General features: G+C 36.8%; 1 protein-coding gene across 2 annotated transcripts in view; it reads right to left on the bottom strand.

Annotated features, from left to right (window-relative positions):
* slc24a4a (solute carrier family 24 member 4a) overlaps positions 1-12,769 on the bottom strand; it is a 48,608-nt gene extending 35,839 nt beyond the window's left edge. Inside the window, exons 1-3 of one of the 2 annotated variants that reach the window (XM_042742695.1) lie at positions 12,589-12,769; positions 12,097-12,462; positions 4,719-4,829 (exon numbers count right to left, since the gene is read on the bottom strand). In XM_042742695.1, the coding sequence (XP_042598629.1) occupies positions 4,719-4,829; positions 12,097-12,274 (289 nt within the window). In that variant the 5' untranslated portion in view covers positions 12,275-12,462; positions 12,589-12,769. The remainder of the gene's footprint in view (positions 1-4,718; positions 4,830-12,096; positions 12,463-12,588) is intronic. The other variant, XM_042742696.1, reaches the window with a different exon arrangement.
* Between the last annotated feature and the right edge of the window lie 1,131 nt (positions 12,770-13,900).

The raw sequence follows: 13,900 nt of genomic DNA on the forward strand, positions 1-13,900 counted from the left end.
TACTATGTAAATTTTAACTGCACAAACCTGCACAAATCGAGCACAAACGAATGGCACCGTTTTGGAACGATTTAGATTGCATGGGGTGGAGAGTGACGTCACTGCCCAGAATTGTTTTTGTTATTTCTAAGAAGGAGAAATATACTACACAATACTTTTAAACAATTAAATCAAATACCACAAAAGTCAGGACCGTTAACTGAAATAACTGCTACTCATTACTTTTAGATGATGAAATTTCTGACCACAAAGCTGCAAAACATTTTAAGCAAATTGCTTAAGTGTTTTCTGTGTAAGCTTTCACAGAGATTGCTGTATCTTGAATGTGCCACTACTTTGCACATTGGCTGATTATTATAGCACCATCGATTTCGCATTTACCTGCCTCTAAACATCACATAAAACAAGAAACTCTGGTTGGTTGCTTTTTAATGTCGATCAGATGGGCTTTCCGTAATTTACGAATGCTGATTTGCACAACATCTCTTATTATTGGTCAGAACAACCCATACTGTGGCAAATTCCAAATGTTTTACACTGCAATACAACCTATAGTATAATTTACGGATGCTGATTTGCACAACATCTTGATTTTACCTCTCAAGAGAAGCTGCATCGATGGGCTAAATTCCAAAATGTTTTACACTGCAAGTATAATTTACGAACTCTTAATTTCAAAACAAATTGATTAAAAAACCTCTCAAGAGAAGCTGCATCAATTAACTCATAAATCACCTTCATTCTGTTAGAGCTATAGTTACAGTATGTGTGGGCACTGTTGATGTCTACATCAAGGGATGAACAATGGTTTAAGGAAAACATAAGATGTTGTTGGACTGCTGCTCTGATGCATTTTGGAAATAAGCCACAGGAGATCTGGGCTGGAGCTCAAATGAAACTAAGGGCTGTACAGAAACATCAGCAATTTTACCACAGGGAGACGAATCCTGCAATATAAACACTAAAATGTTGACTGGAAATTCTCAGAAGTTTGATTTTTAGAGAATGGAACTTAGAAAATACCTTTATTTCCAGAAAGATACTACTGAATTAATAGGGTACATTTACATGACAACGATGCACTAAAAGCGTAAAACAACAACATTGTCAAAACAATCCCCATTCACACAGATCTGCAAAAACCATTAAAAACGCCATAGTTTGCATGCCAGGCCAATAGTTGGCGATGTCTTTGTAAAGAAACACTACACTTCAGAGCATATCTATAGACTGAACATGTGATCTGCCCATGTGTGACGTCGCCATGTAAACTTCAAAAATACGAGATAAAAACAGTATCATCAAAAACTTGCACTTGAAATCCGTTTTTCAAAAGGGGCCTTCCAAAGGGGCTCTCCAAATGTATCCAAAAAACAAACAAACAAAAAAAACAGGCAAACAGAAAAACTATAAATGCACTAAATTCAGTTAAAATAACTAAAAATCAAGCTGGTTCTTATTTTAAAGGGGTCATGTACTGAGAAATCAAAATTCCCTTGATCTTTTAATATACAAGAGGTCATTGTGCTATAAAAACATTCTGGAAGTTTCAGAACTTAAAATTGTCTTGTTAGTGTAAAACAGCTTATGTTGAAGCCAATCTGACAGGTTGTGGAATGTGCACTTTATGACATAATAGTGTGGCTAAACACCGCCTCTGCAGAAGATCAACATCTGCTTCTACATTACTGCCTTTTCAGCCCCGCCCACCGATTCTACAGCACTTCCTGTTTAGCCTCAACCACAGATTTGAGAACGTAATGTGAATAACAAGAGGCGAACACAGGTCTATGCAAAAAATTTTTTTATGAAGATCCAGATCATGTTTTGTCATGTCTTTTGTTCACGTTTACAAACAAAGCATAATTCTACACAGGATTTACAGAAACACACAAGTGTGAGTAAAGAGTAAAATCTTGATTACGTGATCACTATCGTTTTATTACGTGATCACCATTGCTGTCTGTTATTACAGATGGTTTGATATATACTGTATGGAAGCCCGTTCCCGCCACTTTGAGAAAGATATAATTCTGTAAGTCATAATGAGATACTTTCTCATAATTATGAGTTACTATATTACAATATTCGGAGGAAAAACTCTCATATATAAACTCTCTCGAAATGATAAACTTTCTCAAAATAATGACTTTTAATAAATAAATTTAATGAAAAATAAAATTCTCATTATTATGACTTTTCCTCAACTGTGGCAGAAACGGGCTTCCATAGTTTTCCAGAGGTTTAAAATAGTAGAACCCATGAAGAACTTTTAGTTCTTAATAATTAATGAAACAATTTATTTTTCTATGTTCTCAGGCCATCCCATAAACAGGAAGCTGATAATGTGGTAGCTGAATTATTCAAGTTATATGGTATATTTAGCTTCATAGGCAGTATGCAAGGTGCTATTTTGCAAAATTTTTTAAATACATCTGACAACACCAAGATGATGTGCTGCCACTGAACTACTCCATCTCTGATTACAATGGCCTCAAGGGTATATTAGTAGTGCAGAGTTTTGCGGAAAAAAAGGGGAAGTATCTAATTCAACAGCTACGTCTGAATGAATTTTATAACGGCTAACAGCTTAAATTCCTAAAAAGAATAAACAACATTATAACAGTGAGAAAGAAGAGCTCTCCGCAAACTCCCACACGCAGCGGGATGTAAATTCATGAGCAAATGTTTCACAGTTGTGACAGTCGACGTGACCTCCACCTGGCCTTCAGCTCGGAGGGTTGCTGACAGAGATGGACCGATCTCATCTTTCTTCTCCCTTCTCGCTCATGTAGCTGGCAAAGACCTCAGATCACCACTCGCTCACATTCTGGCTGGAAGAAGCAAGGCTAAGATCCATGATGTCAGCGCTTGACGATGGCACGTGGCATACCCCGAAGGAAATCTGCCTGAAAGCGGTGCTGTTCCACACTCCCTGAGACACTGAAACATTCATTATAGGTAGCGAGCAAATTGAAAGGGCAGATTCCATCAGCCCACGATGACAAACTTCCTCAGCTCACGACTCTAATAGAGACACAACCCCCGAAACGTTCCATAATCTCACATCGCAGTGCAAACAGGGTCACGTGCACCGAACTGCGGCATTCGGCAAATAAGAGCAACTTAATGAGAAAGCCTTCAGGTCCTGAGATGCCAGAACTCCCAAGATACATCCAAAGATCTGGGCTCATCTTCCTCAGCATCTCCTATGGTCACAGGGATGTCGAGGGGACAGTGTCTAAAAATAGCCTTCCTGCTTCCATTTATAGAACACACAAGGCAAAGCCACAGATCCATTTCTCTCATAATCACAAATCTTCCCTTACAATTCTTTTGTCTTTCCACAAAGCTGCCTGTAGGGATAAGAGCGATAACGATTTCCAGTCAAAGCAGCTTAATTTACTGTTGGAACAATTCATTTCAATAATATGGCAGGACTGAGCTCCATTCCATTGACGTTTTCGTGCATACATTACATTTTGTGCAAGATTTATGTCTTTATCAGCATTGTCTGGTCAATATCAGTGACGATGGATGAAAGGGAATGATATTGTGAAGTAAGAAGAATTTCCCAAAGTGTGGACCAATAGACAATAGACAATAAATCAAAGACACTGAAATTATATTATATGGGATAAATTTGATTTCTAAGAAGAAAAAAAAAACCTTTCAAATAAATAGTCAAATGACAATCCTAAATGGAACAGGTTCCCAAAGCAGTCAGTAGGTTTTCTGTGTGCAGTGGCTTAGTGGGCCATCTGTTTTGAGTGAATAGTGAATATTGAGCCTAATCTTTACTAAACGTAATATTCAGCCAGATATCAAAAGGCAGAAGTATCATAAGTCATTAGATGAACTGGTTGCAAACAATTAGGCCTGTGACAAACACATTTTTTTATGCTTCTTATCAATCAACGTGAGTGCTTAATGAATGTTAATTGTGTATTTGTGTTATGAATGTTATTTGTGGATAGTTTTCACTTCATTTGTTTTTTAAAACTAGTGGTTAAAAAAATACATATGTGACCTGTGCTTGTAAAAAAAAGAAGTCACAATGAGCAAATTTTCAAAACTGAGTCATTTTTATTTTTACACTCTCAGTTAAAAGATCTTCAAAATGATATACGAGTTGTTGGAATCGGACAAAAAAAAAATATCAGCAGTCAGCAAAGTCCATTTTGAGAAAAACTGAGTTAAAGTTTTCTGAAGGCTCCAAAGCAAAATCACCAAGCAACATTTCATCTTTTCCACCAATTATTTTCTTAATGATAATTACTATAATAATCACTAATAATCAATAATATAGCAATATCATTCCCTCAAGGCTAGACCCAACACAACAATTATAATAGCTATTAGACTTTTTAAATTAAAATTTAACCTCATAAATCTAACAAAAGAAAAAACTCAAAAGTAAAAAGTGGTGTTAAAGTTTGATTTTGTGGAGGCTGTGCTTTAAAATGAATCTTAATTCAAGTGATGAAGGATTTAGAGATGTCTGACAGTAATTAGTGTTGAGTAAAAGTAATCAAATGTAAGCAGTTACATTTTTTAAATAAAGTAATTCAAATAGTTACACTACATTTTAAATAGGGTAACTTGTATTCTGTAACCCATTACATTTCCAAAGTGACCTTCCCAACACTGATCCTAAGACAAGCGATCACTCAAATGGGGAAAAGTCATTAATCATAATGAAGTAATGTATGAATTACCTGGTTCTGTGCAGTTCTTCTCGGTCTCATTGTCTCCCGCTGTGGCCATAAGCCTTCTGCCCAGGTGATCTCTGGGAACAGCAAACCCCTCCTGAAGCACCAGCCCATGACCTGGGAATAAAGATACACACACTTAATATAAATTTACAATTCAGAGAGTAGGCGCCAAAGCTGTTGTGAATCCGCTTACCCGGATCCCTCTGGAACCAGCACACATTTGCAGAAAATGACTGCCGTTTAGAAAATAAATAATTTACAGACAGTTACATACTGTCAAATGGCTTTGGTATGTTGGGTTTGTGGAGCTTACATGGACTGCACCTATTACATTAAAATTATATAATAAATATTAGTACTTAATTCATTAACCTAATATAATTGTATGAATGTGTTCACTTAAATTTTGTTTTAATATAACTTACTAGGATTGCTAATTATCAAAAATACAAATACTGTTTAAAACAGTTTTATACTTTTAGCATGTCATCTCACATTACATTTCATGTCAACTATCCAAATACTCATCATAATCAAGGAATGGTTTCAACTTAGAGCTAATTAGCTAAATTACTTGTCGGTCAGGCTTGGGGTTAGTGTGTGATACTGTGGCCTTGATCTGCCTGGCTTTCCTTTTTAATCACTGTTCCTATGTGATGTGCATTGTGTCATGGTTAGCAGCACCACGGGGGTTATTTATTTTGAGAAATCATAGAAAGAAAATGGTGTTAAGATTCAACCATGCATACTGTCCTAACAGCCATTGCTTGAAAAAGGATTGCATGCCTCATATTTTGCCTGCATTTCTATGCTTCAGCAGCAGTCGATTCCAGCACATCATTTTTTCATGAGGATATGGAGTGCAGTCCAAAAAAAAAAGCAGAATAATCATATTTATCTTGTTCTGAAACTATGGCACATATTTAGTGGAACATATTTATTTGACAGTTGGCATTACATCTGTTACTCACTGAACACATTGTGTTTATTCAAATTATTTATTTAAAAAAAAAAAAGTCACAAATTCTGACAAAAATAAAATGTGTGATGTTTTTTTTCCTGTACAACATGAAATCAATTAACTAGTAGAATGACTAGGTACAGTAGCTGTAGTCCTGATTCAGTTCTATTCATGATGATCAACTCTGAGACTTGAAACACTGTACTAAAGCACTGTGACACTTTTTCCAGAAAACACAGTATTTTAGCTGAGTTTTGAGCTCTTCACATTAAGATTATATTGCCAAAGACATGGGTGCACTAAATACTACAAATCAATAAACAGTCTAATCTGATGCTTACAATGTCTTTGCTGGTAACACGCAACAACAGATAGCATGACCAGTGTAGTCTGATTCACAAACTTTTTAATAAATCTGTCCAAAACTGGCTCTCAGACCATCACTTTTAAATCAGTCCAGTGACTAACTTACTGGGTAAAATGGTTTGATGAGTAGTTGAATTAGTGGTTCTTGACTAGTTAAATTTGAGACATCCAGCTCAGATGTTAAAGTTTAAAATGGGTTGTTTTTGAAATGTCAAAATATTTTGTAAATAGTGAACCTGCCATGGCGCGAGCGCAGCTGGCTTTTAAAGGGGATGGGAGATGAGACTGATTAATTTATTGCACATTACGCCCAAAAAACAACCTTTACTCATAAAGAGAATAGGGAAAACCAGTTTAGAACTTGGGCCCAAGCACGCAAACCGTTTTCCTGTTGTTAAACTAGCAAAAGTGGATACGGACACGCCCTGAGTGCACCTGCGCCATGCGCTTTAGACCATGCGCTTAGATCATTAAAATCTATACATTTGTCCAGTATTATTACTGTTAAAATACTGTAGTCGAGACCAGTTACCTTGATGACAATTTTCATTTTCAGGTGAACTATTCTTTTAATGCACAAATATGTTTAAAATATTCCCAACATTACGAGTAGCCAGACAGTGACTGAAAAAATTCCACAAACTGAAAACTACTGCAGCAAAACCTGTCAAAAATATTCCAACTGCTCCTAAATCAAGAACAGAATGACCCACTTACAGCTTATGAGAGGCAGAAAAAAAGAGCAGTAAAGTTGTGTAACGAAGTGTCACAGGAGGAGGACAGAATAATGAACTCAACAGCAATAATAATAATAATAATAAAAAAAAAAAGTTTATTAAGCAGCATTTTCAGCTTGCACTAACTTCCCTATAGTTAGTGATGGAGGATAATGAGAAGGTGCAGAAGAACAGGAATGAGATTTGGGAATCTGGTCCATATTAGGTGTGATGTTCTGTAATCACAGCAGGAGTGCACACCAGATGGACTCGTGACGAGCTTATCAGATATGCCAGCATCCGTAGAGCCATTAAGCAGAAAGCACATATTCAGCATCCTCATCATTACAATATCATGTGCAGGTAATCCCTTAAGCCGCTTGTAATTTTGGCGTAATTAAACTAAACTGCACCCACTAGTATCGCTCAGCCAGGCAGACAACGCTGTACACTTTGTAGACAATAAGAGTAAGTGGAAAAGGGCGATGCAAAATCCCCTGTAATGAGACGTCATTTGTGTCTGAGATGTGCTTGTACCACAGTGGTTTGATCTGTGCTCCATTTATAACCACCTAGGCTCAATGGGTGTTCATTTCAGCTTGAAACTGCAGTCAATTGTATGTGTATGTAATACATACAACTGACTGCAGTTTCCAGCTGAAATAAACGCTAGTGGCAGTAAAATGACAACTTTTATTCCTTTTTTACAAATTATGATTACAGGGGGTAGATTATACTGTACTTTTTTCCATGCAGTACTAGGTTATGACCTCAAACACTTTTACCATAGTGTATGATTTGCAAATTTATACTTATATTGAAGCCAATCTGCCAAAATGACAGGTTGTGGAATGTGCCACTTTATGATGTAATAGTGTGGCTAAAGACCGCCTCCGCAGAAGATGATCAATGCCTGCTCCTACATCACTGCCTGTTCAGCCCCGCCCACCGATTTGTGCATGTAGCGCATGATGTCTTTTGATGTAAAAATCTAGATAACATTATAAGTGGACCTCAGAGAATAGTACAAAATAATAAAGGCATTTCATGACCCCTTTAATGCAATACACTGGAAATCTCACTTTGAAAGTGTTGCAAAACATGCAAGAAGCAGTTTAATATTTTTCAGAAATTTCACCCCAGGCACTTTTCTTTTTTCTTTTCAGTGAGCCTCTTTTGGTCTATAAAAGTATATCATAGTTTGGATACTGTGCTGTCTGTGTGGCCCTTTGCATGTCACTGATTCCATTTCCTGCGTCCTCTAGGATGCTTTTCATCTACATACTTAAATTACACGAGACTGTTATACCCTCCATTTTATAGATGGGATTTTTTAATCCAATTCGTAAAACTGCCTTCCCTCAAATCCCCCTTCACCTTCCTTTCACAGTACTCATGTGGTGAGATAAAAAAAAAAAAAGAGAAAACATCAGACTGTCTGTGGATATCAGACTGTCTGCCGGCTAATGATCAGCGGGGGTCTCAGAGCTCTGCACATAACTCCAGTTTTATTTTTAAAGATTTGTTGTTGTTCCAAACCTGTATAACCTTATTTCTTCCATGGAACACCGAGACGTTAACTAAATATTCAAGATGCAAGTCTCAACACACTTTTGAAGTGAGCTGGGGAGCAGTAGTATCAACTGGAATTTTTTTATTTTTTTGATAATCCGTTACACTCAGATGTACATCATGATACAGAAGAAATGATCTGTTGCTTCTTCAATTTCATCTCAACTTTAAGAGCTAAAGCTACTAAGAAAGTTTTTCCCCGTAATAAAACTATACACTGTAAAAACAGATTTTTCCAATTATTGGACTGATTGTTTTGGATGTTTTACAAGAAACAACTATTTCAGTCTTTCTACGTTCAGTGTGCTACTTGTTTCTTTGTAATTAACTGAGAAATTTACTTGCCATTTGGAGTTTGGGGGGGCTAAGGGGGGCACTCCCCCCCCAGACGAGAGCCAATAATGATTTTGTCTGAGCTATGAATAAAATATAAAAATTAAATAATTAACATTATCATTTTATTTGTATTATTTTATTATTTTAGTGGTTAGAATAAGTACGTTTTGGGTTAAATGAATTATTTAAGTCCCATATCCTCCCGAGTCGCGGATGGTTCTTTACTTGAGAGGACATGAGAGGACTCTCTTTTCGTTTTTTTCCAGCTTTAGCCAGTGGCGCCCCCAGAAAATTTTAATAGGGGTGGCCAGATGAGGCCACAGTAAATCTTGGGGTGGCACATCAAAAAAAAAAATAAAAAAAAATAAAGGGTTTGCAATATTGACAAAAAAAATGATATCTCTGTGATTTCTGTGATTTTATCGATAACGAAAATTAGACAATATTTTGCTGTGTGTGTTATTGTGCTGATATCTTATTTCTAAGTGTGCTGACAGCTGAGGCTTTTTTTTTTTTTTTTTAACCTTTACGCCATCTTTTTCTAAAAGTGTGCACCATCTTTTAAGTCAGACACTTGCATTTGGGCTGTTACCAAGCAAATGCAATCAGTATCAACAAAATTGATCTTTGCAATGCAGAGAAAACAGAAACTGCATCTGAAGTGCCATTTAGATGTTTTTACACACTGTTTAATGGAGCTCTGAGGGACATGGAATACTTTAACCTGGAGTTACAAATTAATAAATAATGTTTTGATATTTTAAACATAAAACATTGAAAACTGATGTTTGAAATTGTTTAAAAAATTAAATGGTACCTTAAATGTGAAATTAAAACAGCCAGTAGGTGGCAGCAAGTCACTGTTAAGAAGTAAATCATTGCGATTGAACCGAATAGTTTAAATGGTTGATTCATTCAGGAACGAAACACCATCATGTTGCTCAGAGACACAAAACAGTGGCTGTGTTTGGAATGATTTTTGTTTTTAGAAATAGAGCGCAAAAACTGAATATGTTGTCTAAAACGTAAAACTCTTGATATTAACTTCTTGTTTATTGAACTGTTGTATAAAATCAATGTCACATTTGCAATTATGCAGACTTCTTGAGAAAAACGTCACTCTTCGTGTGATAGTAACTAGGCTATATTAAATGATATATAAATTATATAGATCTAAAATTAATAGATTTAAAATAGATTTAAATTAATAGTAGCCACTGCAAATCATCCTAGGGGTGGCCACAGGGGTGGCCAGAGTTTATGGCCACCCCTTGGGGGCGCCCCTGGCTTTAGCAAGTTAACAAATATTCGTTGTTTTCTTTATAAACTCGCTAATAAAAATGTGGTGGACTGAGTCATTTCTGGCTGAATTGGACAGGCGATTTGAAGCGATGGCCTTGAGTGTGGCGCGTGATTCAGTATTTAGTTAAAGCACATACACAAGCCTTATTCACCCTTGGCTAGTGACAGCTGAAGTGGATCTTGTGAAATGTGCGATCGCATCATCGATTACTCTTTAGAAACTTAAAGATGACTGTGCATACCATGAGCGCTCAGACTGACCTGAGATTTGCCCCGCAAACATTTCAGCAGTTATTATAGGCCCGTGTGTCCCGCATTTCTGTCGACTGAACCAGCCATGCCATTAATTATGAATTTATCAGTCTTTTGCATGCCAAAGTAAATTTCTGCAAATACATATTACGCCTAATAGAAGCAGAAAACCGTGCTATATTTCATCATGAGATCGGGTTAGCCCGCAACAATTAATTTGTTGGCTATTTTACAAATGGGAATACAAATAATTCATGACAATATTTAAAATTCAAGCTGCCCATAAAATTTATAGTGAAAAGTACTTTAAAAGCATCTGGAATGCAATAAAGTGTTTTTAAAGCATTTGCTGAATGGATAATATATATATATTTTTTAAATAGGATAAAATAAAAAAAAAAAAAAAAAAAAAAAACTCTGTGCGTACCCTCGGGGAAAAAAAAAATGTTTTATTTATTTATTATGTATTTTACTGTCGAATATATATTATATAAATATATGAAATATAGAACAAATAAAAAAAAAAAAAAGAGTGTTCGTGGCTCGTCTGCCAGTGGGTGCCCCCCCAAGCATAAAAGTGAAACTCCGCCTATGGTCCCAGGCCTATCTGAGTGAAAACGGTTTCTAAACAAATTTTTTTGTTTAACGACATTCAAGTAAATTTTCACAGTCATTGTTAGAACGCAAGTGCCACAAAATGCCAACAGTCTCAACCTCGGATGCCATGTCCATTTACTTAACGTCTGATGCATATGGCACACAAAACTGAAAACACTTCAGGAGTTTCAAAGTCCGCATCTGACTGGTTGAATTCTACAGGATTTCAATGAGCGTGTGTCACATTCTTTACCTGGAAACAAAGCTATCATGATGCCAAACCTCTCATGGAATAAAGCTGTCATGTGACAATCAATCCCAATCAGGATGCTGGATTTTCAAAGGCATGTGAATTTCATGGCATAGCCTTATTAAAATAATGTCCAAGATTTTACATGCTGTTCTGTTATTGTACTGACATCTGCTTTACCTTTCCATGCCCCTAAACATGACGATATACAAAACAAACTGTGATTGTTTGCTTCTTCAGTCCTTGGCCATCAGTCTGAACATCTTTCTATGCAAGACTAATGCAGCTAACATGGCAATTTAGTACATTCTAAAATATATATTCTTAATACACACCTTCATACCTAAAAATGCTTCAAGGTCAAGAAGTTGGTTCTTCATTGAATACAGAAAAGTCAGATCAACATAACATTCATGAAAGTAATCAAATCACAAGTCTTGATCGGCCTGTGGCTTTATTGACTCCGCCCTTCAGACTCTTGACACGCCCATCTAAACGTTTGACTCCGCCCACGTTTTCACAGCTTGAAATAGGCAGCTAACGTTAACCGTCGAATACAACCAAACGGTGCATTCAGTTTTTATCGTACTGCTAAACAAACGCAATCAGGGACTGTCTGTGATAAATTTTGGACATAAATCCATAGCTTGAAATCATCGTTTGTTTGTTTGTTTCATTGTTGACATAAAAAGACGGCTTTATATACTGCACAACGTGCAACCATGCCAAGCCAACCGCCACATCTCCCCACAAAATAACCCGAAGAATAACGGACGCTGTAAAGATGCAGTCAACCCTTCTTGTGCATTTATTCATGTGAATCCCAAGTAAATGGGACGTTCTCCCCACTCACACCAGCCTCTATTCACACTACAGTGAATAATTCAACGCCTGACGTCCCAAAAAAGGACAAGTATGTACTGCTGCCTTGTCGGCGCATTACTAATACACTATACGATAACGACACACGTAAAGTATAGATGTGTAGCCCCAACAATACATACAGTACAGGGACAGTCACTCACTCACCTGTCTTCGTGAGTAAAGCCGACATACACCACGCCAAGAACAGGACGCTGCAGACGAAGCACACCTGCACGAACAGCATCTCTCTCCTTTTGCGAACTTTAAACATTCTGGTAATGATGCTCTTTTTGGATATACTGCAGCTCTGCTCCAGCTCCATGGTCGTCTGCGGCTGGGTCATTTTGTGAGTGGATCTCGGTGTAAGTGAAGCCACACAGATGGCCGGGACCGCAGGAGATCAGGCTCGGGATGAGGTCTTCCTCATGTCCAGCGCGCCGATCCCGTCTCTGTGTGAGAGAGAGCTTCGGTCCCAGGTGCCTCCTCCACGCGCTCGTGCTGATGTTGTATTATTAAAGCAGCCCGCGTGTCCTGTTGCGAGAAAAACAAAAAAAACAAACCCTAATTATATTCACCTGAAATTAATCACTGGACATATATTGGACGGTGTGCAGTCGGGCTTCACAGTTGTTTGGTAATAGTAAGATTAAAACCCACATTCTCTTTGACATATGAGCTATACAGGGTGAGCTGGGTGTCCTGGTATTTATTGAAACATATAAGCAGCCCTGTCAGTAAACGTCTTTAGGATCCATGCCGTTTAGGCTCAGCCCTCTCAAGAAGTTGAGGTTTCATCTCCCTCTCATGCAGCTGCTGTGACTTCTACATGTGAGAGACTGTTACGCGCCTTCACGTGACACTGCTGACGTACTGTATGCACACTGAGCCTACTACACTCACTGGACTAGACTAATATAATCCTTCTTTCTTGAGCAAATCAGTATTAGAATGATTTCTTAAAGATCCTGTGAAAATTCAGCTTTGCTATCAAAGTAAATATGTGTGTGTGTGTGTGTGTGTGTATGTGTGTGTGTATGTATGTATGTATGTATGTATGTATGTATATATATATATATATATATATATATATATATGTATATGTATATGTATGTATGTATATGTACAGTTATACCCAAGTTTAAGATTTTCATGGATGTTTATAGCTCAATAATATTAACCATTGACCATTTAAAGTAACAGTCTCACAAAAAAAAAAGTCATTTAATGTTTTTTATTTGATGTTTTTCTTAATTGAGAACTTCTGTTTGTTATTGCAGTAGACTGTGTAAAACAGTACAAACATTTTTTCTACCTTTTCCATAAAATTGCCCTATTAAAAATGATGGGTTGTTGTAAATTAATCCTTGGTGAGTCACTTTGACAGACTTAAGTAGAAAGCAGCTTATATGGTGCCGAATGGCCGAGCAACATTTTTTCCAGGCTTTTTCCAAGGGTTCTTATTGTGTGAGGCCCTACATTTACAAATAACAAGAAAGTGGTTCATAAACTTAGTAATGCAGTGACCACAGGATGCAATGGTTGTACTTTCTAAAGGAAATATCCTTTTGGATTTTTTTAAAAAAAAAAGAAAACATCAGGTTAAACTCAGTTGCCTAATGCAATAGCAATATTATCTACAAAAATAATATTGCTATTGAATTAACTAGTCACAAAAAGGGAAAACAAATATCAAAATCTGTAATTTCAAGAAACTAAATTGAGATCACAAACCATTTTCTCACAACTGTTCAAAAACCCTCACTATAAAAACTTGAGAAAGCTGTGATATTTGAGTGCCAAAACAAGTTTTCCCGCACACTGGAAACAGCACATATATTAAATTGAATTCACTGGGGCAAAAGCACATAATTGGTAATGGTACAACCAAAGCAATGCATCTGTAATAGATTTACTTCAGTCCTGTTGTAAAACACACCTCTAAAATGTTATGGATATATGATCTAGTGAC

Source organism: Cyprinus carpio, chromosome B17 (genome assembly GCF_018340385.1).
Source record: "Cyprinus carpio isolate SPL01 chromosome B17, ASM1834038v1, whole genome shotgun sequence".
Taxonomy (NCBI): Eukaryota; Metazoa; Chordata; class Actinopteri; order Cypriniformes; family Cyprinidae; genus Cyprinus; species Cyprinus carpio.